The 23265-nt window shown below is 41.6% G+C and overlaps 1 protein-coding gene across 1 annotated transcript in view; it reads left to right on the top strand.

Annotated features, from left to right (window-relative positions):
• LOC126281683 (myogenesis-regulating glycosidase-like) overlaps nucleotides 1-21395 on the top strand; it is a 96145-nt gene extending 74750 nt beyond the window's left edge. The window contains exons 4-5 of the mRNA XM_049980849.1: nucleotides 3160-3316; nucleotides 21127-21395. Coding sequence (XP_049836806.1) covers nucleotides 3160-3316; nucleotides 21127-21326 — 357 coding nt within the window. The 3' untranslated portion in view covers nucleotides 21327-21395. The remainder of the gene's footprint in view (nucleotides 1-3159; nucleotides 3317-21126) is intronic.
• The last annotated feature ends 1870 nt before the right edge of the window (nucleotides 21396-23265 follow it).

The following is a 23265-nucleotide window of genomic DNA, read 5'->3' as shown; positions in this document are numbered from 1 at the left end:
GTTCCATTGCATTTACGCAACTACAACATGGTGACTAGCCGTTATTCCTATCACCACCCTTCTTCCTACACCCTCCCACCCCCCAAGTAGATTATATGCACTCCAACTGTATGCATCTCGCCTTATCCCATGTGAAAGTGTGAACCATGTAACTGAGACCACATGCAGGCTAGCCAGAACACTGGCATCGTTAGTGAGTTGGGCCAATTCTATCCAGGGCGGGCGCACTTCCATGAATTCGGAAGTGGCGTGCTAACATTTGGAGCTGTCCGAGTAGGTTAGTCCCCTGAGAATCTGTGTCGGCAGTATTGTGTAGAAATAAAGTTTTTTTCCCCTCTGTCCTTCTTTTTCTGGAGCAGTGAACCCATGTGGAGTACTTGTACCTACGCTGTAATTTCTTTATCGAGTGATCAAAATACACTCATGCTCATATATTAAGGATAATGCTGATGAATAGCGAAACAACGCTCTGGTGGGCGGTTTGCGGGTTTAAATCACCTCGGGGCATGACCATGCGGTGCATTTGACCTGCAGTCGTCGCACGGTGATGCTTGCAGCAGTCCATATATGCAGAGGTGTGTTGGTGTATGTGAGAGTACGGTGCAGCGAGTAAGTGTGCAGACGTTTTCAGACGTGCTAATGGTGACAGTGTGTTGAAAATATTTCAAAGAACACATATTGATGACGTTATGAGTGGTAGAATACTAGGGCGACTGGTCGCACATCAGGTCGTAGCAAGGGCTCTCCATGTGCCACAGAGTGTGATCTCAAGATAATGACAACGATTCCAGCAGACAGGAAACGTGTCCAGGCCATACGGTACGGGATGTCCACAAGAAGACCGATATCTCACCATCAGTGCCCGCAGACAGCCATGGATTACTGCAGGTAGCCTTCCTTGAGACCTTACCATGGCCACTGGAACAGTTGTGTTCAGACACACAGTGTACAGACGACTGAACAGATATACTTAATTCGCCTGGAGACCTGCAAGGTGCATTCCACTGACCCCTGGTTACAGGAGAGTCCATAAAGCCTGGTGTCAAGAACACAGTACATGGTCATTGGAACAGTGGTCTCAGGTTACATTTACAGATGAGTCCATGTATAGTCTGAACAGTGAGTCTGCCGGGCTTTCATCTGGAGTGAACCATAAACCAGATACCAACCCCTTAATGTCCTGCATGGAGGTCATGGTTTGATGGTGTGGGTTGGGATTATGATTAGTCCATGTACACCCCTGGATGTCTTTGACAGAGGAACTGTAACAGGTCAGGTGTATCAGGATGTCATTTTGCACCAGTATGTCCAACTTTTCAGGGGTGCAGTGGGTCCCACATTCCTCCTGATCGATGAAAACGCAGAGCCCCACTGAGCTGCCATAGTGGAGGATTACCTCGAAACACAAGGTATCAGGCGAATGGAGTGGCCTGCCTATTCTCCAGACCTAAACCCCATCGAGCATGTCTGGGATGCTCTCAGTTGACGAATCGCTTCACATCTTCACACCCCTAGGAAACTGCAGGATCTCCGACAAGCACTGGTGCAAGAATGAGAGACTATACCCCAGCAGCTGCTCGACCACCTGATCCAGAATATGCCAAACCGTTTGTGCGGCCTGTGTACCTGTACATGGTGATCATATCCGATATTGATGTTGGGGTACATGCGCAGGAAGCAGTGGCGTTTTGTAGCACATGTGTTTCACCAGTACCGTGGACTCACATATCTGTGTCATGTGTGTTCTCTATGTGTCTATGCCGTTAAAGTGGGTTTTGTGTAGTGCCACGTTGTGTGGCACCACATTCTGCAATTATCCTTAATTTATGAGCATGAGTGTAGTTAGTGGTGATTACAACTCTCTCAAAGACAGATTGAATGAGATTTTTGCCCCTCGTTTGCCTCTTCTGAGATAAATTTAGGGGCACTGCATATAATAAATGTTCAAATGCATGTGAAATCTTATGGGACTTAACTGCTAAGATCATCAGTCCCTAAACTTACACACTACTTAACCTATATTATCCTAAGGACAAACACACACACCCATGCCCGAGGGAGAACTCGAACCTGCACCGGTACCAGCCGCATATACAATGATTACAGCACGTTATACCGCTCGGCTAATCCCGTGCAGCGTGCATATAATAACTTGTGCGAGATTATGAAAGACTTCCTCTGCAAATCCGGAGTTCAGGGCTCACTACAATGATTGTACGACGGTTGCCCAGAAAGTAATGCACTGCATTTTTTTCTTCAACAATTCTTTATTAAACATAATGAGAATTACACACACGAAAGAATGGTGTTTTATCTACAAACCCCATTTTTCCACGTAATCTCCATCCTGTTCTATGGCCTTCCTCCAGCGTGAAACAAGGGCGTGTATGCCCTGTCCGTACCAATCCTTGTCCTGTTGGAGGAGCCAGTGCTTCACTGTGTGGATTTCCTTTGCTGATTGACAGTTGCAGGACCAACTGCCGAGTCGTAATGCGTCTGTCCTCGCGAGTGACATCAGCTCCCTGCAATATGTCAGGTGTGACAGCCGTGGAGGTCTTCCCGACCGCTGCAAATCGTGGAGCTCGGCCGAACCGCCTTCTGATGACCTCACCGTCCGTGCCCAGCGACTAATTGTACTTCTGTCGACATCAGATGCTCCATAGATTTTGCACAAGCGTTTCTTTCTCTGCAGTGAGAAATTCATTGAAGGCACATTGCTTGTAACGTACATCACCTACAGAGGCCATTTTGAAACTGTCGTGTAGCAACGCTGTCGGAAGTAACGGAAACTCATTAAGGAGACTTCAGATAATAGATACGTAGCGTTTCGCATTGGTAGCATTGTTTTCAGCAGAGGAAAAACAAAATGCGTTGCATTTCCTTCAGGTCAACCCTCGTAGTAATGAGATGCGACGGTCAGCTACGGTTACTGTCCATTCGGCATAAAAAAGCATAGACTCATCCAGTGATCAGGATGAAAATGGGTTTACGCGCTGGAGCTACGACAATGTTATTTTGCTCGAGTAATCTGGACCCGTTAGCTACGTATATTGGAGGTTATGCAGCTTGTGGACATATTTTTAGCCGTCTTGTTTTATACGTCCCTCGGTCTCTTTTGCGAGGCTGCTGACGTCACGTTTTGGTGCGGCTTCGTTGCAGACGGTGGAGATCAGCCGGCGCTACACGGCGCTGCACTCACAATACGCGGACGCCATCTTGGCTGCCATGCGGCGCGCGGTCAGCGAGGGGGCGCCGGTGAATCCCCCGATCTGGTGGGTCGACCCCGCCGACACCGTCGCGCAGGCCATCGACTCAGGTAACGGCATGTCCAGCGCTCTCGCAGGTCTTGTCTTACAAGGGCGATCTCACCGACTGCCCTTCTTCGATTTTCTTCATACTTTACAGCACTTAAAGCTGAATTTCCTAAGTTAGTACAAAACAATGAAAAAAAAGTCGGCTTTGAAGATCAGAGTACTTCTGAGCTCTGTTAGACACTAAACATTTTTAATTTATCATGACAGTCGCTCGTAGGTAAGTGCGCAGCTTAAAAGACTACTAATATTGCTAGTAGCAACTCTTCAAGTTAATTTAATTTTCATACTTATTAATAAATGGAAATGATAATTGATATAGTATTGAATATTTCCTTAGCAAATATAACGTCGTTATAGTTTTGATTATTAACCACACCAAAAGTGACTATTCATAGTGAATTAAAATTTTGTATATAAACACGACACATGGAGTAGAAGATAACATACTTTTTATTATTTGAGATTTAACAGTATTACTGATGTGCATAATGATTTTTTCATCTAGCAGTAAGCAAATTGGCTTGGAATGTATGTATTTATCTTCCACATCTCCTCTTAAACCACTGGACCAATTTCAACCAAACTTCCTACTCTTATCGTTTACTGTCTGGAAAGAATCCCTATGTGGGTAAGAGCCAGCTGCATGTCAAAGTGGTTTGGATGGGGCTGAAAAAAACCGTTCCGCCAACGTAGTGTGAATGCCAGTCTTCTAGTATTTGAGACTTGCAACAGCCTCTATACATAATCTCAACCCTTTACGACACTTTTTCTCCCTGACTACCCCCACAGAATGATGAAACGAGAAAAGTGTATCGCTTACTACATTTTGGCTGTTCATGCAGTAAAACTGCCACATGAAGCATGACGTTTTAATTTATTACTTCTTTACTACCGACTGCACACGAGACACATTTTGCAGACACTACTAACATATTCAATTGAATTTATCACAAAAATTGTATCATTTTACAACATGTAGTTCAGCAGATATGACGTCATAAACGCTGACGTGCGTCAAAAAACTGCCACATCATGCAAGGCATGTAAATTTATTACTAGACATGTGTACTAATACGCGTGAAATATCTTAAATGTACTTGAAACGTATGTGACATGTGCGTACTTGGGCAAAGTCAGGGGTAAAAAGCTCATTCTAAACCTGTGAAACGATTTCATCCAAATTCACCACACATATTTGTTAAAATCTGGAAAGAAATACTGTTGTTGTAAGAACCATCAGTATTCTACTGTGGTGAACGTGATTACGTCGAGAGTGAAGGGGAGGGAGAAGGAGATGGATTGAGAAAGGAAAGACCAGAGATTGCACTGTAATAACCAAAGTAACAGTACAATATTACATACAGAAGTCAACGTTGTAAAAGTATATCCTAGAGCGATGTATCATTACCTATGTGGATGACGGCGATCGCGACTGACTCGCTGTGGAGGCTTGAATCACTGTAACATGCTGACAGCTAAGCAGCCACTAGTTATACAGCCTAGAGAGAGCGCACTCCATAGCTCAAGGCATCGCCATCAGCCAATAGGGAACGATTTAATATCATCTGAATCTTCGTCCGTAGGTATTTATATTTTAAATTTAACTAATCAAGAATCGAATTCATTCGTGGTTCAAAGTGTATGTTGCAGCCAGTCTCATATAAAGCATGACAGTCTCGTGTAATTCGTTAACTGAGATCCAGAGCGTCGCCTGGATGAAATAATTAGCACTATAAGATCGTTAGTTCTACAGCTACTGCCATTTATTCATAATGAAACCAAATGTGTGGCGTATTAATACGAAAATTATACATATTGTCTTATTTGTATAAGTAGTCAGTAACTTAAAGTTTTCTAAAAAAACTAGGAAGTTCTAAATACATTGTTGTGTACGTGTTTCATCTCTTGGTGCCTGTAATAACGTATTAAGACGCCTTCTATGGAGACATCCAGGTTGGTATGTCTAACAGTTGTCAAAGTTATTTAGAATATACTGTTACAACACTGACTTCTCTCTGTAATACAGCACTGTTACTTCAGTTATTAGAGTGCAGTCTCTGATAATGGCCCGTAATTAAAAGCCCGAAATCGACGAAAGTTAACATCGGCTGCGATCTAGACGACTTTTAAATAAAGAATATTTAGATATCATTTTATTCTACATCTAGTATCTAATGGTAAAAATAATACATAACTTTGTTGCGGTATTAGCTGCATCAGTTGCTAACAGTAGATTTGAATGTAGAAATATATATATATATATATATATATATATATATATATATATATATATATATATATATATATATATATATAGATACAAAAGATTTATAAATCTGTCGCTCTTCAACACAATGTCTCTTCAGAAGGTTTCGTGCCCTGGCCACTATGAAAGTCTCTAAATGTTATTCACCTGGGAAAAACACAAAATGGGCTCAGTGCATGAATGTTCGAAGTTAAATACACCCGCTGCTGTAGCTCCGGAGAGGGGATTTTTTTTATTACAAAAAATTCTTTATTCATCATGTTTATACTATACATATGCAACCCACCACCATACATGATTAGATGGTCCTAGGATGTTACAATGTCATTATTGTTAGCAACTGTCCGCAGGTCGTACTCGTGCGGTAGCGTTCTCGCTTCCCACGCTCGGGTTCCCGGGTTCGATTCCTGGCAGAGTCAGGGATTTGCTCTTTCTCATGATGACTGGGTGTTGTGAGATGTCCTTAGGTTAGTTAGGTTCAAGTAGTTATAAGTTCTACGGGACTGATGACCATAGATGTTAAGTCCTATAGTGCTCAGAGCCATTTTTTTGTTAGCAACTAACTACAGGCTCCTAGGTAGATGCTATTCTCCTTGACTTCCGGAAGGCGTTGGATACAGTTCCGCACTGTCACCTGATGAACAAAGTAAGAGCCTACGGAGTATCAGACCAGCTATGTTGCAGGATTGAAGAGTTTTTAGATAACAGAACACAGCATGTTGTTACCAATGGAGAGACGTCTACAGACGTTAAATAACCTCTGGCGTGCCACAGGGGAGTGTTATGGGACCATTGCTTTTCACAATATATATATAAATGACCTAGTAGATAGTGTCAGAAGTTCCATGTGGCTTTTCGCGGATGATGCTGTAGTATACAGAGAAGTTGCAACATTATAAAATTGTAGCGAAATGCAGGAAGATCTGCAGCAGATAGGCACTAGGTGCAGGGGGTGGCAACTGACCCTTAACATAGACAAATGTAATGTATTGCGAATACATAGAAAGAAGGATCCTTTATTGTGTGATTATATGATATCGGAACAAACACTGGTAGCAGTTACTTCTGTAAAATATCTGGAAGTATGCGTGTGGATCGATTTGAAGTGGAAAGATCATATAAAATTAATTGTTGGTAAGGCGGGTACCAGGTTGAGATTCATTGGGAGAGTTCTTAGCAAATGTAGTCCATCAACAAAGGAGGTGTCTTACAAAACACTCGTTCGACCTATACTTGAGTATTGCTCATCAGTGTGGGATCCGTACCAGATTGGGTTAACAGAGGAGACAGAGAAGATCCAAAGAAGAGTGGCGCGTTTCGTCACAAGGTTATTTTGTAAGTGTGATAGCGTTACGGAGATGTTGAGCAAACTCCAGTGGCAGACTCTGCAAGAGAGGCGTCTGCCATGTAAGCAGGAGATCCCAGGTTTGACTCCAGGTCGGGGTACATATTTTCATCTGTAAGCAGCTAAGGGTGTTCATTTCACTGTAATTTCATTCTAACGAGCTGCATGGTCACCGATGGTATCTGTTCCTTTGGACATGTCCGAAAGAACAGATACCATCCTAGTATATAATGAGTATACAGTTTTAGCAAAAGTAAGAAAAAATAGTTTCTACTTTCCTGCACAACAGTGGAGATGTCGACGACATGGCTGTGTGGCTTGTTTGCGAAAAAACTTGTTCCATTCACTGAAGGTCCACTTCACTCTCTGTCCTCAGGCTTATGTTCAGTACTGCTCGGTTCTGTCTTGGCTTTTTTTCCCGCCTGTGATCCAGTGATAGTTGTACGTTAACAGTAATATTCATTAGTATGGATAGCTTTTCTTATAGAGAGTTGGCAGATGTGCACCACGTGTAAGAGTTCACTGAAGGCAGTGGAAGAGTGGTACGACGATGGAATGCCGAGCTGTTCCCACTGTGACCACCCTAACGTCAGAGCACTTTTGCATCTGGGGGTTGTTGCTTTACTCTGTACTTTGATGTAATGTATTTCGGTGACTGCATATAACAGACGTCTTCACTGTTGTGTTAGACTTTTCACGTAAACAAAGGTAATCGGTGTAACAAACTGAATAAATCACAAGTACATCACTAGTCTGTAACGAGCGCCCAGAGAGCACGCCATCCTTTGACCAAAATGTTCAGAAATTGTCTCTAAGAAACATCCGAAAACTGTTAGGCAGCGCTCGGGTGCACCATGTGAAAGGGTACTTCGACTGCATTTAAAATATAATCAGGAGATCAGGTGTGATTAAGGAGCAAGGTAGTAAGATAATTGCTCACAGAGAACAGAAAATCATATCCGAGTCATGATGCTAGCCCAAAATTCCTGCTGCCGCATCAGATAGTGCATATGCTACTTGACAAACAAACTTGCAGCATTTAGAAGAGGAGGAGGAAACACACTGAAGCTTCTCGGACTGAGAGGGTATATGATGTTATTTCGGCGATTAAAAAAATCGAGTGAAATTCACAGAGAACATGGCAGAAGCGGGCGTACTTACCAGTATGAGATTACATCCCCTCTGATTTGGATGCATGCGCTGATCCAATGGAAAAGAACGCTGTGAAACTGTCGAATCCTTTCCCTGGGCAAGACGGCCACAACTGTTATAATTGGTCCTTGACAATCAGGATACTGGCATGGGATGGAGTGATGTGCGAGCTGGTCCCACACACGTTACGTTGGGGACAAATCAGAGGATCTTCTTGGCCACGGGAGTACTTCAACATCGTGCAGACAGTTCCTAGAGAGACATGGTATGCCTACTAAAAAAATGGCGCAGAATGCAGTCGCATGAGAGGTAATACACGAGGACGCGTGATGTAAGGACTTGCTGTTGTGTCAATGTATTTATCTTAATCAGTACCTGCCACATACCCGATACCTTCTTATCGGAAGGAGCTAACACCACTGTACCTCCCCAAAATACTGGAAAGTGGTATCACTTCCCCACCATGCTCGACGTCGATGGTCATCCAGGGTGGTGTAGAGCCTCAATGCATCACTGAACACAACTGGACGCCATTCCGTCCGTGCTTCCCAGTCACAGCACCACTCCTAAAGCAGTCTTTCTTGTTGTGGTGTTACGGCAACCTACGCTCATGGGTCGGTAATTCCTTGGTCTGGCAGCTGCTAGTCTCCAGTGAATGGTGCTCGATAACACAGAGTGTTACGTGGGGTCCAGCACATATCCTCAGATGGCAGGCGTAAATGTGATGTGGTTTCGATGAGCTTGGTGCACGATACGGTGATTCTCCCTTGTGGTGGTCAGACGTGTTCGACCGGAACCGTGATGAGGAGTATGCTTGCTCTACGTTCCCATGAACTCCAACACTGGACCACTGTCACATCCGACAGCCCTGCAAAGCTGGCTATTGCACAATTCTACAGCTTGCCAAATGGAGACCCACGATGATGCCCCTTTCAAAGTCTGTGAGGTCCTCATAACGCTGCCTCACGAGTAGGTGGCATCCCAATCTCTTTCGCACTGACCAATCAACATCAGTCGCTGACACACGGTAGCAGCACTAAACACGAACGACACTGATGCCCTCTGGTGATTCTACCGATCACAGATAACTGCAACTCTGACCACCTACAAAAACACACCGTGGGAGTGTACGCTTACGTTACATCGACATGTGACCAAGTCTTCCGCGAGTTTCAATTTTCTAGTCAGGCAGCGTCTTTCGTTAGGCAGAAGTTATATCTGAAGAACTTTTATTAATTTATTAAAATCCATCGTCCCACAACATCTGAAAGACTGCAAGTACTATTTTGCGCATTGCACAACATTGACCTCATGCACTCAGATGTCGCCATCAGCATGTTGTGAGGAAAGTTCGTTTTCAGTTGCATCTGTGCATTGTAATCAAAACGTGCAAATACGTACACCGTCGCATGAAATAAATTTTATTGTATACCAATTTTTACCAACACGCTTCATTGAGTGACATTTGCGGGCTTTCGTATTAAATGATGATGACGTGTTGACCCTCGTCTACGTACCCTCAGACTCAGAGTGGAAATATTAAACTTTTGCCTGGTTTCGTTGTATAGGGGCTGGGATACGTAGTTGCCTCATTACAAGTCAAATACTGCTGAGTCTACTGTATAAAATATGAATATACACATGACTCGAATGGTCTAAGGTTCCTAACACTCGGAAATTGCGGATCCTGAATGTTATATAGAAATCTATAAATGAAAGATTGCAATTAAATAAATTCTGCAGGTACTATTTTAACGGCTTTAAATGATGAATACAATGGCAGATGTACCTTTAAGAATGTCCTTTGTTACTGTAAAACACTTATTGGTGTCGATGGTCCAGCAACTAAATAAAATATCAGTTGAATAATAGGGAAACAATAGATTCCTACTTCACATAATTAGTTATGAACACATCATATTTCGCTAGATATTCACTTTTAAATGCATACTACTGAAACGTCCCCTTAGAAAAATTGTACATGACTGTGCTTAAACTGAAACACAATATTTTTTTAGCACAACGCAATCTGACTTACAAAAATCCCTACAAAAGAATGGTGGCCCTGACTAACATTAACCTATACGTTTCACAAATCACTTACCTCACAAAAATCTTCGTTACTCAAGCTACTGCAATACAGTGAGCGCCACTACTGCCAGCTAAATAAAAGATTCAAACTACTGAAGGCACTAACTACTGATAGGCATAGTTAGCAAATGAAAGATTTTAATACAGAACAAACAATGTATTTACCTTAATAGTCATAATATATATAGCAGTTCATGACATCCAGTCTTACAAATTTCAAAACTCCGCCATCTCTCTCCCAACGTCCACCACTGCTGGCGACTCACCTCCAACTGCGCAACACTATGCGCTGTTAGCATCCAGCTGCCGCTACCGAACACTACAATGGCAGACAACAATGCAAACCAGCCACAGACTACACGGCACAGCCAGTGATTTTCATACAGAGCGCTATGTGGCGGCGGCGTTACCAATAAAAAAACCTAAACAGCCTACTTACATAGCCCCCATGCTCCTCACAAAAAAAATTTCAAATTGTTTTGGGCAGTTGATAAATACAGACGTGACATTTTTTTTTCATAATTATGATTACAATAGCAAAGAAATCAAATGCACACACTTATTGATACAATGTTGTCAAAAGCTAAAATTTTCTCATAGTCCATGAAGACAGTCCTGATCATTCATCAAAGTAAAATTGCAGTGTTTTTCTCAAAGTCGGAGTAGTAAAAGAAAATGCACATGGAAGTAGTGGATTTCCATGCAGTCTTGAAGAAGTAGTGTTGTCCTTCCAATGGAAAGACAGTGCTGACTCTTGACATGCAGACAGGCAATGGGCCACAACAGAGCAAACCCACAGCAGAGTCAGTCGAAGTTTTGAAGAATATTGGTAGGTAGGTCATCGCAGAGTAGACCCATTGTAGTCCTGGTAGAGATAACGGTATTGGTGGGCCGTCAGAGGTGCAGACCCACTGCAGGCCTTGTAGAAATAATGGTATTGGAGAGTCATCAAAGGTGTAGACCCACTTCAGTCCTTGTAGAGATAGCCAGCAGCCATCTGTTTGATTGTGCAGGCGCACAATCACCATTGAAGAGTCTTGCGGATAATATAGCAAGTCCATAACTCACCACTTGTCCACTCACAAAGTTTTTGGAATTGTCCTTAGAACCAGCAATGCTGTTAACCAGTCCCCTGCTGAATTATCAACACACTTGCAAACACTATCAGTCCCTACTTCTCACATATTGTGCATATACTATGACCAACAGAAACGTGTGTAGTGAAATTTAATTTACAAGTTACTTAATTTGATGAAATGGTGTAAATTACAATTTTATAACATAAGAATACAATAACAAAGGTACAAAATATATCATTAAGGAACATAACAATACAGATAACATTTGTAGTAATACAGACTTTACAAAAGAATCGAAATAACAAATACATCAGTGTAACAAAAATTATGACATAAGTACATACATAAAAGATCAGAATAACTTTTGAAACATCAACTTCACACATGAGCATTAAAACAGAACAGATAAATAATGTCTTAACATCTTTACAAAGTAAATAACATATTATTAATGCAAATTATATTTGAGGGTAACAGTATTCCTCATCATAGTGAATGTAGCTCAGTATTAGAAGAGAAAAAATTCAATGAAACAGTACACAGAGACAGGAAGAAAATAAATACACAAGGGTACACAAACACATAGTGGGATAACATAAAAGGAAAGGACAGGGTTTGTTTTCAGTGTAACATTTGGTACTGCAGTCCAACTCAAAACTTCATTCTGTAGATCTTTCGTCATATCTCAACATTTGTTTCCACCAAAAATATCCTATCCAAGCATGCTTTCTGTATTTTGTTCACATCCTCTTTCAAAAATAGTTTTTCTCCACTGTACACTACGTTTTTGGCCAAACCATGTTCTTATAGCTTCTCATTGCATTTCTTCCAATTCATCATAGTTAGTTTCTTATATAGTCTACCCCTTCTTAAGCTAACTTAAACCTACTGACCTCAGATGCTAAACTAAGGGACGACGCAATGCAGCAGCACAAAACAATTAATACAAACAGCAATAACAAAAAAACAATGGAAATTGGCAAAGCAAGCAGCAGTAAATGTATTCACTTATATCTAAACATGACAAACCCACAAGCAGAAAAAATAGTACACTAAAGACAACAATGCAAATAAGAGAAATGTATATTCACATCTTAATGCATATGAAATTAAAGTGGCACACTACAAAAACTAATTCTAGAAAAAATTACCAAGTACTGGAAAATAAAATTATATATGCAGTTACTGTTACTAGTCCCTTCTTATTGTTCTTTCCTTTCCAAGTGCTCCTTTTTTTTTTTTGAAGAATCTGGATCATAAAATTATTATTTAACATATCTGTTGACAGAAAGTTTTCACATTAGCAAATGCATTTAATTTTTGTTTTATAAAACCAATGCTGTAACACAGCTGGAAAACAGATATCAAATGAAACAAGCAACTATGAAAGGCAAAGCATAAAAATATCATTCAATAGTCATGTGACATTTCATAAGTTAGTACAAATTCTCTCAACTCTCGTAGAAAGACGCTTGTCATTGTCAGGTATGCAGATGTAAGAAAATATATTTCCAAGTAATGAGCGTGTCGTTTTTGCGATGCTTTCTACAAAGGAATGTCAATAGCGAGGATAATGGCCTCTTTATTTTTTTCTGTACCTGTGCCTCTGAAAGGCACACACTAATGGCTTGTTTCCAGGTGGCTGTCGCCCAGCTGGGTGCCCACGACGCATTACGTGCAGGTGTTCACTAAACTGTCTTATCGAAATATTTACGACACCAATTTCCGCTACAGTGGCAGTCTCATATTAAAAAAATTCACTGGTCAAGAATTTGCGTTACAAATCTGTAGAAACAAAATCATTTAAATATAATAGTGTCCAAAAAATTTTCGTCGGCATTGTAATACATTCACGCATTTACAGTACGATTCTTGGTTTCCAACAACCTTCTTCACAAACCAGAGTCTCTAACCACTACTCTTTATTCCTTATCTTATTCGTCGACACTTCTTCAATATTTCATCATAACAGATACATAGAATAATCAGATTCCTCGTATAGCATCAGCTTATTGATTATAAACATACCTCAACAGCATAATACACATGGTCATCGTAATAATAACATCGTAACACCTCAGTCAACTCTCAAAATCGTCGTAGCTTCCTCCAATAATTTCAAAACCTAAAAAAAAATTCTCTGCTCATGTCAAAAGTGTCATCTGCCTCAAACGTACTTTAAAAATCATGATCCCATACCAAATATGTCATTCAAAGCTCTCATAGTATCACAATGGTTCCAAAAAAATATGAACAGTTCACAAAGTACAGACAAATACAATTTCATAAGTGTGACATTATCCAACAGTGTAATTACGTAAACATCTGTCACTGATGTAGTAAAATAAATGTTTGTCTCTCTCAGTTAAATGACCAGATAGCTGTGTAATTTATGTTTTAGAGAAATATGGTACCGATGTGTAAAGTTGTATGAGTAAATACCATATTAGCTAGGGCTCCTTGTGCTTGCCAAACACATGGTACACAAAGTAAGCGTGTACCCCCCTGTGGATTAATGTAATTACACCCTCAGGTGTTACAGATTACAGCAATGGTATGAAATGTATCACGAAAAACTTTCTTGATAAATAAATGGTTTAAGTACCAAATTAATCACTCAAATGCGTGCCCTGTAGTGCTAAATGTGCGTTTTGCTGTAAGATAATTCTGTGGAACTGTCGTAGTTATCGTCCTCTGTAAGCAAAGTTCTGCTGAAATCAATGTACTTACCTCATCATAAACGAAAGTGAAATGCTTTCCGTATAGATATCGTAGTTATTACGTACCTTACCGTGATCAAGAAAGTACTATAATGTAACGTATTGTTGTGCTACGATAAAGGCTGTCTCATTGTAGCTATACCACAAAAGTTACTACTAAAACATGTTTTACTTTCCAGAATAATACAGAAAAACTGTGCAGATATAAAACAGATACACCGCGAAAGCAACAATGTAAATCGTGTCACATATTAGTTACGTCGTGATATAATCGTGTAGCTATCAGGGAAACCAAATGCTAAGTCATCTATAATCTCACCGAATGTACTTCAAAAAAAGAATGTATTTTCAAGTAAACCAAAATGTTGCATTAAAATCTCATTATCAGTACTGGTAAATGTTCTAAGTATGTAAGCCTTATAGTCGTTACGTAATCGTGCAACTAACAAGCAAGAATGTACACACACAATAACACTGCGACGTCTGTTCACTATACCAATGCACTCGTAAATACTGTCTAAATAAGTTCTCTAAGTTCTAGACTGGATAGTTGACTTCAAAACATTGTTGCATGTTAACAGATTCTAAGTTTGACAAAGTATACTAGTGACGTGATGTGAACAGCTTTATGGCAAAGACAAAGTTAAAAAACAGACTATCTTTCAATAAACAGTTTTACATGCGAAATGTGGTGTAAACCTTTACTCTTCCTAGTGCTCAGAGTTAACTTGAATCCAATTATCACGCGGTAAACGTCGGTAGAGAATACTGGAATTTTTCTCAAGGTTAGCGTCTATGTTATTTTTCTCAGAGCCAGCCGGCGCACGCGGCTGCCTGCGGTGCGAGTCATTGTTTGTCTCTTTGTTGGCGCGTGCCGTTATTGGGATTAGGAGACCTAACTTCTATAAATTCACCTTGCCGAGAAGGCCCTGCTCTGTTTGAATCCCGCCAGTTCTGAAGAAATTCCGGTCCGTCGTTATGATCATATCGTCTGTCGTCATGTCGGTAGTTCCTGTAGTTTCTTTCTTGTCGGTTAAGTGGTGGAGAATGTCTCTCTGAATTATCACTGCGCGGTGGACCCTTGCGTCTGAAGTTATTCTGTCTCCCGTGATAATAATAATTCTGGTTGCCATATTGTCTGTTTCTATGATTGTCTGTGTAATATTCATTACTACGGAAATGCGATCTTTCTCTGTAACTATTACTCTGGCAGTGGTTGTCATATGGGTGGTGTCTGTTTTGGTCACTATTTGTGTTGTGAGAATAGCTTTGCCGTGTCCAGTTATTGTTTCTTTCATCGCGGAATTGCGGCGGATGTGACCTGTAGTGATTGTTTTCCTGTTTTCGCATCCCGCGACTGTCTGTGTCAATTTCTTATTCTTGTAAGAGCCCCTGAAAATCTTCAATGCCGTCTTTGCATCGTCCTGCTAAAACAATCTGTCGTAAATGTTCAGGTAATTTGATTAAGCAAATGCGGGTGAGTTCTGAGGGGCTGTATGGGTTTGAAAGATACTGATTCTTATGTAACATGTCTTCAAAATATTTGACAAGACTGGAAAATTCAGATTGTTCGAAATGTTTCATCATTATGATGGTATGTTTTACTCGGTCTTGTGTAGCTTGAGACCAATATGCTGAGAGGAAGCCATGATAAAATTCTCCTTCACTATGACAATCGTGAATGACCGATCGCATTCTTACAGCTGGTTCATTCTCCAAGTAGCCACACATAAATTCTAATCTGTGCTCTAATGACCAGTTGGGAGGAAAACAATGAGAGAATTGATGGAGCCACGCTTGTGGATGAATGTCGTTGCCAGAATTCTTAAATGTTTTGAATTTACGTGCAGTAATGAACAGCTTATAGTCAAAATCATCGTGTCGGCGGGTAGCATATCGGTCATTGTTACGTCGTGTCGGCGGTTCCATCTCAAAATTCGGCGCACCTTGCCAATTTCTTTCATAATTTCCGAAATGCCCTGTGCTATTATTTTGTGGCTTTTCCGTATTTCTAAGTTCCTCTTCACGTGTGGGAGCGCAAGTGTCCTCTGAAATACGTAATTCTTGTATTACCTGTGTCAGCTGATCTTGCACTTCCCGGATTTCTCTTTGGTGTTGTGTATTAATTTGATTCTGATTTTGTTTGAATTTCCTAATTTGTTCGCACTCTTCTGTATCATTCAGATCATCATCTACCTTTGTAGATAAGTTAATGAACTGATCTGAAAGTTCGGCTACTTTCTCCGATAGTGAACACATTTCCTCAGTGTGTTTTTCTGAACCAAGTTTCAGAGTGTCCATTTGTGTTGAAATCGAATCTACTGTGTCCTTTAAGTTTTTCTGAGTTCTTGCAAGTTGCGTAACCGAATCGGTGGATGCAACTAAGTCCATTTTAGCTTGCAAGGTGTCGTAATTTTCACGAACAATAGTTTGCAGTTCTTTTATGGCTGCTTCATGATTCTGTAATGCATTTTCATGCCGGGAAAAAATAGGTTGAAAATGCTCACAAATTTGTGTTTTTACCTCATTACAGATTTTTTGGCATTTGGATTCAATGTTATGTAACTCAGTAGTTAAATCTTCACGTGTTTGTTCAAGTGTGGTGTCTAACTTTTGAAGCTTTTGTTGTGTTTGTCTCTGATTTTGTTCCATTGTGTCTAACTTTTGAAGATTTGGTCCATTGTGTCTAACTGTTGCTGTGTTTGTCTCTGGTTTTGTTTCATTTGTTGCATTAATTGCAATAATAATGTATTAGTGTCTGGAATCTGTTCCTCTATGCTTTTCGGCAGTGCATTTGCACCTGCAACATTCACATTTTGAGAAGCAGAAAATGTGACTTGACTTATTTGAGAAAACCTGAATGTACAGTATTTGCAAGATTGTGCCCTGTCATTTCGGATTCCTGACGCGAGCTGTTGTCGACCGATCGATCGATAATGCTTCCCTGTTCACTAACTGTTTCACTGCCTACACCATTATTTGCAGCCCGCTCCATTTCCCTATGCACTATTACCAAATTACTACTTTGAACATTAGTGAATTCATTACATGGTGGCGCTAACACACTGCTTTCGTCTTCACTGTCATTTCTCAGTTTCCTTTGTAGCCTAGTATTACGTTTTTCACACACCATTATTGTCACAATATTTCACGCGATAACACAGAAAAGCACAATTTGAAGAGCAAAAATAAGAGAACACAATTTGAAGAGCAAAGATAAGAGAACACATTAACGTAGCACTGAAAATAATATCTAGTTAATTGCAAGCTAAGCTCCGAAATACTTGGTGCAAACCTACGTGAATGCCGCAACTGTTTTACTGTACAACAATGAAGAACTACAATTACAAAGGAAATTCTCTCTATAAACAAAAGCTACTCTTACTACACAAACTACAAGAAAAAAAATCAGAAGATTCCAGTGAGGTATCCTCGGCTAAGGGTCGACATATGAAACGTCCCCTTAGAAAAAATGTACATGACTGTGCTTAAACTGAAACACAATATTTTTTTAGCGCAACGCCATCTGACTTCCAAAAATCCCTACAAAAGAATGGCCCTGACTAACATTAACCTATACGTTTCACAAATCACTTACCTCACAAAAATCTTCGTTACTCAAGCTACTGCAATACAGTGAGCGCCACTACTGCCAGCTATATAAAAGATTCAAACTACTGAAGGCACCAACTACTGATAGGCATAGTTAGCAAATGAAAGATTTTAATACAGAACAAACAATGTATTTACCTTAATAGTCATAATATATATAGCAGTTCATGACATTCAGTCTTACAAATTTCAGAACTCCGCCATCTCTCTCCCCACGTCCACCACTGCTGGCTCACCTCCAACTGCGCAACGCTACACGCTGTTAGCATCCAGCTGCCGCTACCGAACACTACAATGGCAGACAACAATGCAAACCAGCCACAGACTACACACGGCACAGACAGTGATTTTCATACAGAGCGCTATGTGGCGGCGGCGCTACCAACAAAAAAATCTAAGCAGACTACTTACACTACGTCTTCACTGCAGAAGCCACGGAAATCTCACAAGTTCACAAGTCGGAACTACGAAATATTTCTATCATCCGCGACCATGTGCAAACTGCTCCACCCTCCAAGTCTTTCCCGCGATCGTGTGTCCATTGCGCCGTAGTGTCCAAGATTCTCCCCTATCGTCTCCCATACTGTTCTCCCACTTCCATCCAGTCTCCCCATTCATGAGCACTGTGAGTGGCTAGAGCACTCCCGCCCTGTCTTCAAGCCAATTTTTAAATAACTTGAAATTAAATAAATATTCCTACAAATGGACCATAAACACGCTCTAACACAAATTATTAAATACATAAGCAAATTAAATAAACATATATCAAAGGAAAAGAACAGAAGTAATCCAGTAGTCTACTTACTGTCTCTGTGCTTCCTAAAACACAGTAAATAACTGACCAATTTCTTCATGAATAGTACATATCGGATATAACAAAGACATAGATGAATAAATATATTTATAACCATGCTGCTACCGTTTTTTCGTGTAACTTTAGAGTACTTATGGCCTGACGCCATCGATAGTAATTGGTCACTTTGACCTCCAATAACTCATGTATTATTCAAGTTATATGCCTGTAATTCATACCAATTTTGGATCGACGAAATCGGATAAACCGTTTAGATTTTGGAAATTCGTTGCTGGGCCTTACCTGTATAATTTACAGTCAGACACTCTACTTTAAACTAATAAAGATATTGAAAATCTGATTACACCATCAGAATCGTCGTGCAAATAATGGTAATGTACACGTTTCTTTTTAAGGTATCGTGATTCATCTGGCTACTATTAATTTCTATATGAACTGTGAAATGTCTGCCATTAAGGTTTCACAAAGTCTTCCATCTTTGGCACTCTCTGCGTGTCTCCTTGATCGACACAGCGTCATCATGGAATCCCCAGCCATGAGGCCGCTGGACCACATGGTCCGGCCGTTGTGTGGCATCACACAGCCGCTAACGAGCTGCGGTTTGCCGAGCGGCCCCAGCGGTGGCTGCCAACTCTCAACTTAGAATATTTTCGGGACGCCACAACTCTCCCGCAACCTGACACGTTGATAACTGTCGACATTTCGGTAGTGGCGTTTAAGGTGCCAGTGTATCGTAGACGTCCGGACAACCAAACCTATCAGTGGCTAATTACCAAAAACGCGATAGTACTGAATCAAAGTGACTATACAGGAAAGGTGCTTTGAACCTACTGAGAATGGCTGTAGATTAAAGCACAAAATTAAAATGAACACCAAGGCCCGCCATTAAAACTGACAACCTTCGATAGATGAGTCTTGAAGCACCCAGAATTTATAGGTTTCCCACATTATGTAAATAACTCATACAATAGTTGTCACAGGTATTTCATTTAGAAGTTTGCTGGAAAGTTATAAATTGAATGAAAATAAAAATGGAAATAAATTGCAATTTTGGTATAAGTACTTATCATTTTCTAATTAAAACAAGAAATATACACGTGTGTTCCAGAAACATTTTGGTGCTGTGGTCCTCACACCTAAAGTTGATTTGAAGCCGCTCTCCATGTTACTGTATCCCATACAAGCCTCTTCACCTCCGAAAAACCATTGCAACCTACATCAATTTCAATTTGCTTACTATATTCATACCTTCGCCGTCTATAATATTAGCTCCTACACTTCCCTCCCCCCCTCCCCCCTGCCAAATTGACGAATCCTCCACGCTTCAGGGTGTGTCCTTCCAAACGATAGCTTCCTTTAGTGCAGTTGTGTCAGATATTTCTTTTTCCCCAATCAGATTCAGTACGGCCCTCTTAGACTGTGTGCAGATGATGCTGCCGTTTACCGTCTAACAAATCTCATCAGATGATCAATAGTGTTTACAAACTGATTCAGACAAGATATCTGTGTGGCTATTAAAGCAGGAACTGACTCTGAACAACAGAAAGTGTATAAGATAAATCTTTGGATCAGTACCTCGCGTGTTTCCACTTTTCTGCAGAACCGAAAGTGATCTTTCCTGATATCGGATTTGACAAACTTTTACTTTCCTCTGTACATAAGTAGTGCCTGTATTTTCCAAGAAAGGCTTACTAAACTGATGGTTGGATAATATTCGCACTTGTCAGAATCTGCCTTCTTTGGAATTGAAATAATTACATATTTCCTGAAATCTGAGTGTATTTCGCCTGTTTTATGTATCTTACGCACCAAGATGAATAGTTTTGTCATGAGCCATGGAAACTCACATTCATTTTAACCATTCTATTAATGCTGACGGCATCGGCCTTGCCGCAGTGGGTACACTGGTTCCCGTGAGATCACCGAAGTTAAGCACTGTCGGGCGTGGCCGGCACTTGGATGGGTGACCATCCAGCCGCCATGCGCTGCTGCCATTTATCGGGGTGCACTCAGCCTCGTGATGCCAATTGAGGAGCTACTGGACCGAACAGTAGCGGCTGCGGTCACAGAAAACCATCATTACGACCGAGAGAGCGGTGTGCTGACCACACGCCCCTCCTATCCGCATCCTCTACTGAGGATGACACGGCGGTCGGATGGTACCGGTGGGCCACTTGTGGCCTGAAGACGGAGAGCTTTATTAATGCTGACAACAGCTGTTTTCTTCAGCATGTCAGAGACTTTTGTTAATTCTCAAACCATACTTCTCAAGGCTGTAGTGTGAAATACCTATGCATTTTGTCAGTAGACAAAACTGTACACTGTAGTGTATATAGTGATTTGCAGGTGACAAGTGAAAACGACTCAAGGCCGACATTGCAGTCGTAGAAATTGTAATAAATAGTACAGTGGATGGCGAACATGATGTCATGTAAAAAAAAAAAAACTTCAATGAGGCTATAACCTTCAGACAAATATCGTAGTATAGTAGTTATAATATTGTGGACGGAAGTGAGTTGCCGGCGGGGTTGGCCGAGCGGTTCTAGGCGCTACAGTCTGGAACCGCGCGACCGTTACGGTCGCAGGTTCGAATCCTGCCTCGTGCATGGATGTGTGTGATGTTTAAGTAGTTCTAGGGGAGTAGCTCTAGGGGACTGATGACCAGAGAAGTTAAGTCCCATAGTGCTCAGAGCCATTTTTCGAAAGTGACTTGGGTGCTTGGTGTGTGTGCAGAGTACCTGCTGGGTGAGGACACTCTGGTGGCGCCAGTACTGAGGGAGGGCGCCGTCAGCCGCGACATCTACCTGCCCAGGGGCAGCTGGAGGGACGAGGCGGACCCGGAGCACCCCGTCATACAGGGCCCCACCTGGCTCTACGACTACCCGGCGCCACTGGACACTCTGCCCTACTTCACCAGGGTAGACTCTTCGTAGAACTCGCGCAACATCAATGTGTACTGAGTAGTCACTATGAAATATAATACTTCAAAAAATCTACAAAAATATCGTAACATCTACATAATTCCTCCCGGAACATTTAGTTTTCACATCTGGAATCTTTTAATACGAGATTCAGAGGCTATCACAAGGAAAGAGAAATGGTTCCGTAAGTATTTTTATGTGCCATCTTAGAATCAATGGTAGTATTATGTTCATCATACATGGTAGACGTCTCAAATGGATGACTGCCAGTATACAATCTGTGAAGACAGTCTGCTAGTCGAATTCGTCATTCAGTGTGTAAGAGCAGTGTCCACAGTGGGTTGAGCTCCTCGATTGAGTCCAGACTCGACGTATCGTCTAAATGTACCAGAAAGTTTCACAATAATGCTAATTCCACTGCAAGGTGAGTCATTCACTGGGGGAGGTATTACACAGTGCGCAAAAGTAAGCTGACACTAAGACAAGAGCAGGACAGAGGATGTCGAGTTGAGCAAAATTTTCCAGGTAACCAGACGACGGAGGTGCACCACTGTGGAGCTGCGCTTACGACCGCCAACCAGAAAAGAGCACGTGATATGTCGTCCTTTAACAGAATGCGTCTAGGTGTGTCTTGAAGCGCAGCTTTGTCTGACCGATCTGCTGCTGTGTTATGGTGTGGTTGTTATGATCGTGTCCTGCTGCACATGTCCTGCTGCTGATTCGACCCAGGAAGTTGTGGTCGCTTTAGGCGCAGGAGGCCGAGCACGGAGGGTGGTCCGGTGTAATTCTCAGAGGCTTTAGAGACACAGCAGTATCTGGGATAATATTTATTCGTTAGGATGAGTATACGGAGTAATAAGCTGCATCTCTGCATGTTACAGGGGCCAGGCCTCAACACATGCTGTGAAGATGCGCTGACGCACGTTGCCAGTGAGTCCTGACGTCAGAGCAGCAGGTCAGTATGTCGTGACCTGCGCGTTGTTGAGCAGGCGGCGTGCCTGCTCTGGTTCTACGGCACAGTGCGGCCTTTTACGTAGACTGTTTTGTAGACAGTCTATCCTACTCTTGGGTGAGGACAGCCGACTGTCTAGTTCAGGTTGTTGGTTGAGGTGAAGATTAGGTGTTGGTCACCCACCATGGTTTGACTAAGACTGTAGCAAGAGGGGTTTATGCGAACGTGGCGCGCTTGGATGGTGTGTAGATGACAGCTCAAAGGTTATCCTCAAATAGCCCTCAGTGGGAGGAGGGCTGGCAGGACACCAGTCTCCTCCTCATCTGCATATGTCCCAATAAGCTTCAACGGCAGTCCACAGTGGTAGTTTGCACCATGTTGACTGCATCCCAGAACTGAAGTGGCACGTAACAGAGAGACCATCATCGTTCGGCTTGCTGGCGTTCCAGTGAAGCTCAATAGACCATCATTCTCTCTGGACCTGGTGACAAAATGGCGGCATGATTGAATGTGACTTTGAGCTCTGAAAGCCTTGTTATTGAAAGAGCTGTGTCCACACCTGTGGTGTGGTGACTTTGAACACATGAGCGAATTTGTCCTTGTTTGTTGTTCTCGTCGACACTTCTTGCCTTACTGTAGTGGCTCAATAATTATTCTGGGTTGCTGAGCTCAAGTCATTCTGCAATGTGTGACTATTGTAGCGGCGCTCTGGTGCTTGAAGATATGGTGTTACTTCATACTGTCCTGTTACGTTGTATTGCAGAGTTTGCTCCTCTGCTTTTCTCGTTTGGTGGTTATGTCGCAATGCCCGCATGAAGATGTGTCTTCTACTACATCGGCAGTACACTGTCTTGACTGGCCCTGAGCTGGCTTCTTTGGTCCTGACCTCGCTGGGTAAAACATTAAAAAATTCAAGCTTCCACACCGAATTCTTTCTGAGGTGCAACAGGATAAATGTTTATTCATTATCTCAGCTCACTAACAAAAATTAAAAGATAT

Source organism: Schistocerca gregaria, chromosome 7, assembly GCF_023897955.1.
Source record: "Schistocerca gregaria isolate iqSchGreg1 chromosome 7, iqSchGreg1.2, whole genome shotgun sequence".
NCBI lineage: Eukaryota > Metazoa > Arthropoda > Insecta > Orthoptera > Acrididae > Schistocerca > Schistocerca gregaria.
The sequence above is the reverse complement of the archived record's forward strand: the minus strand, read 5'-3'. Positions and strand labels throughout refer to the sequence as shown.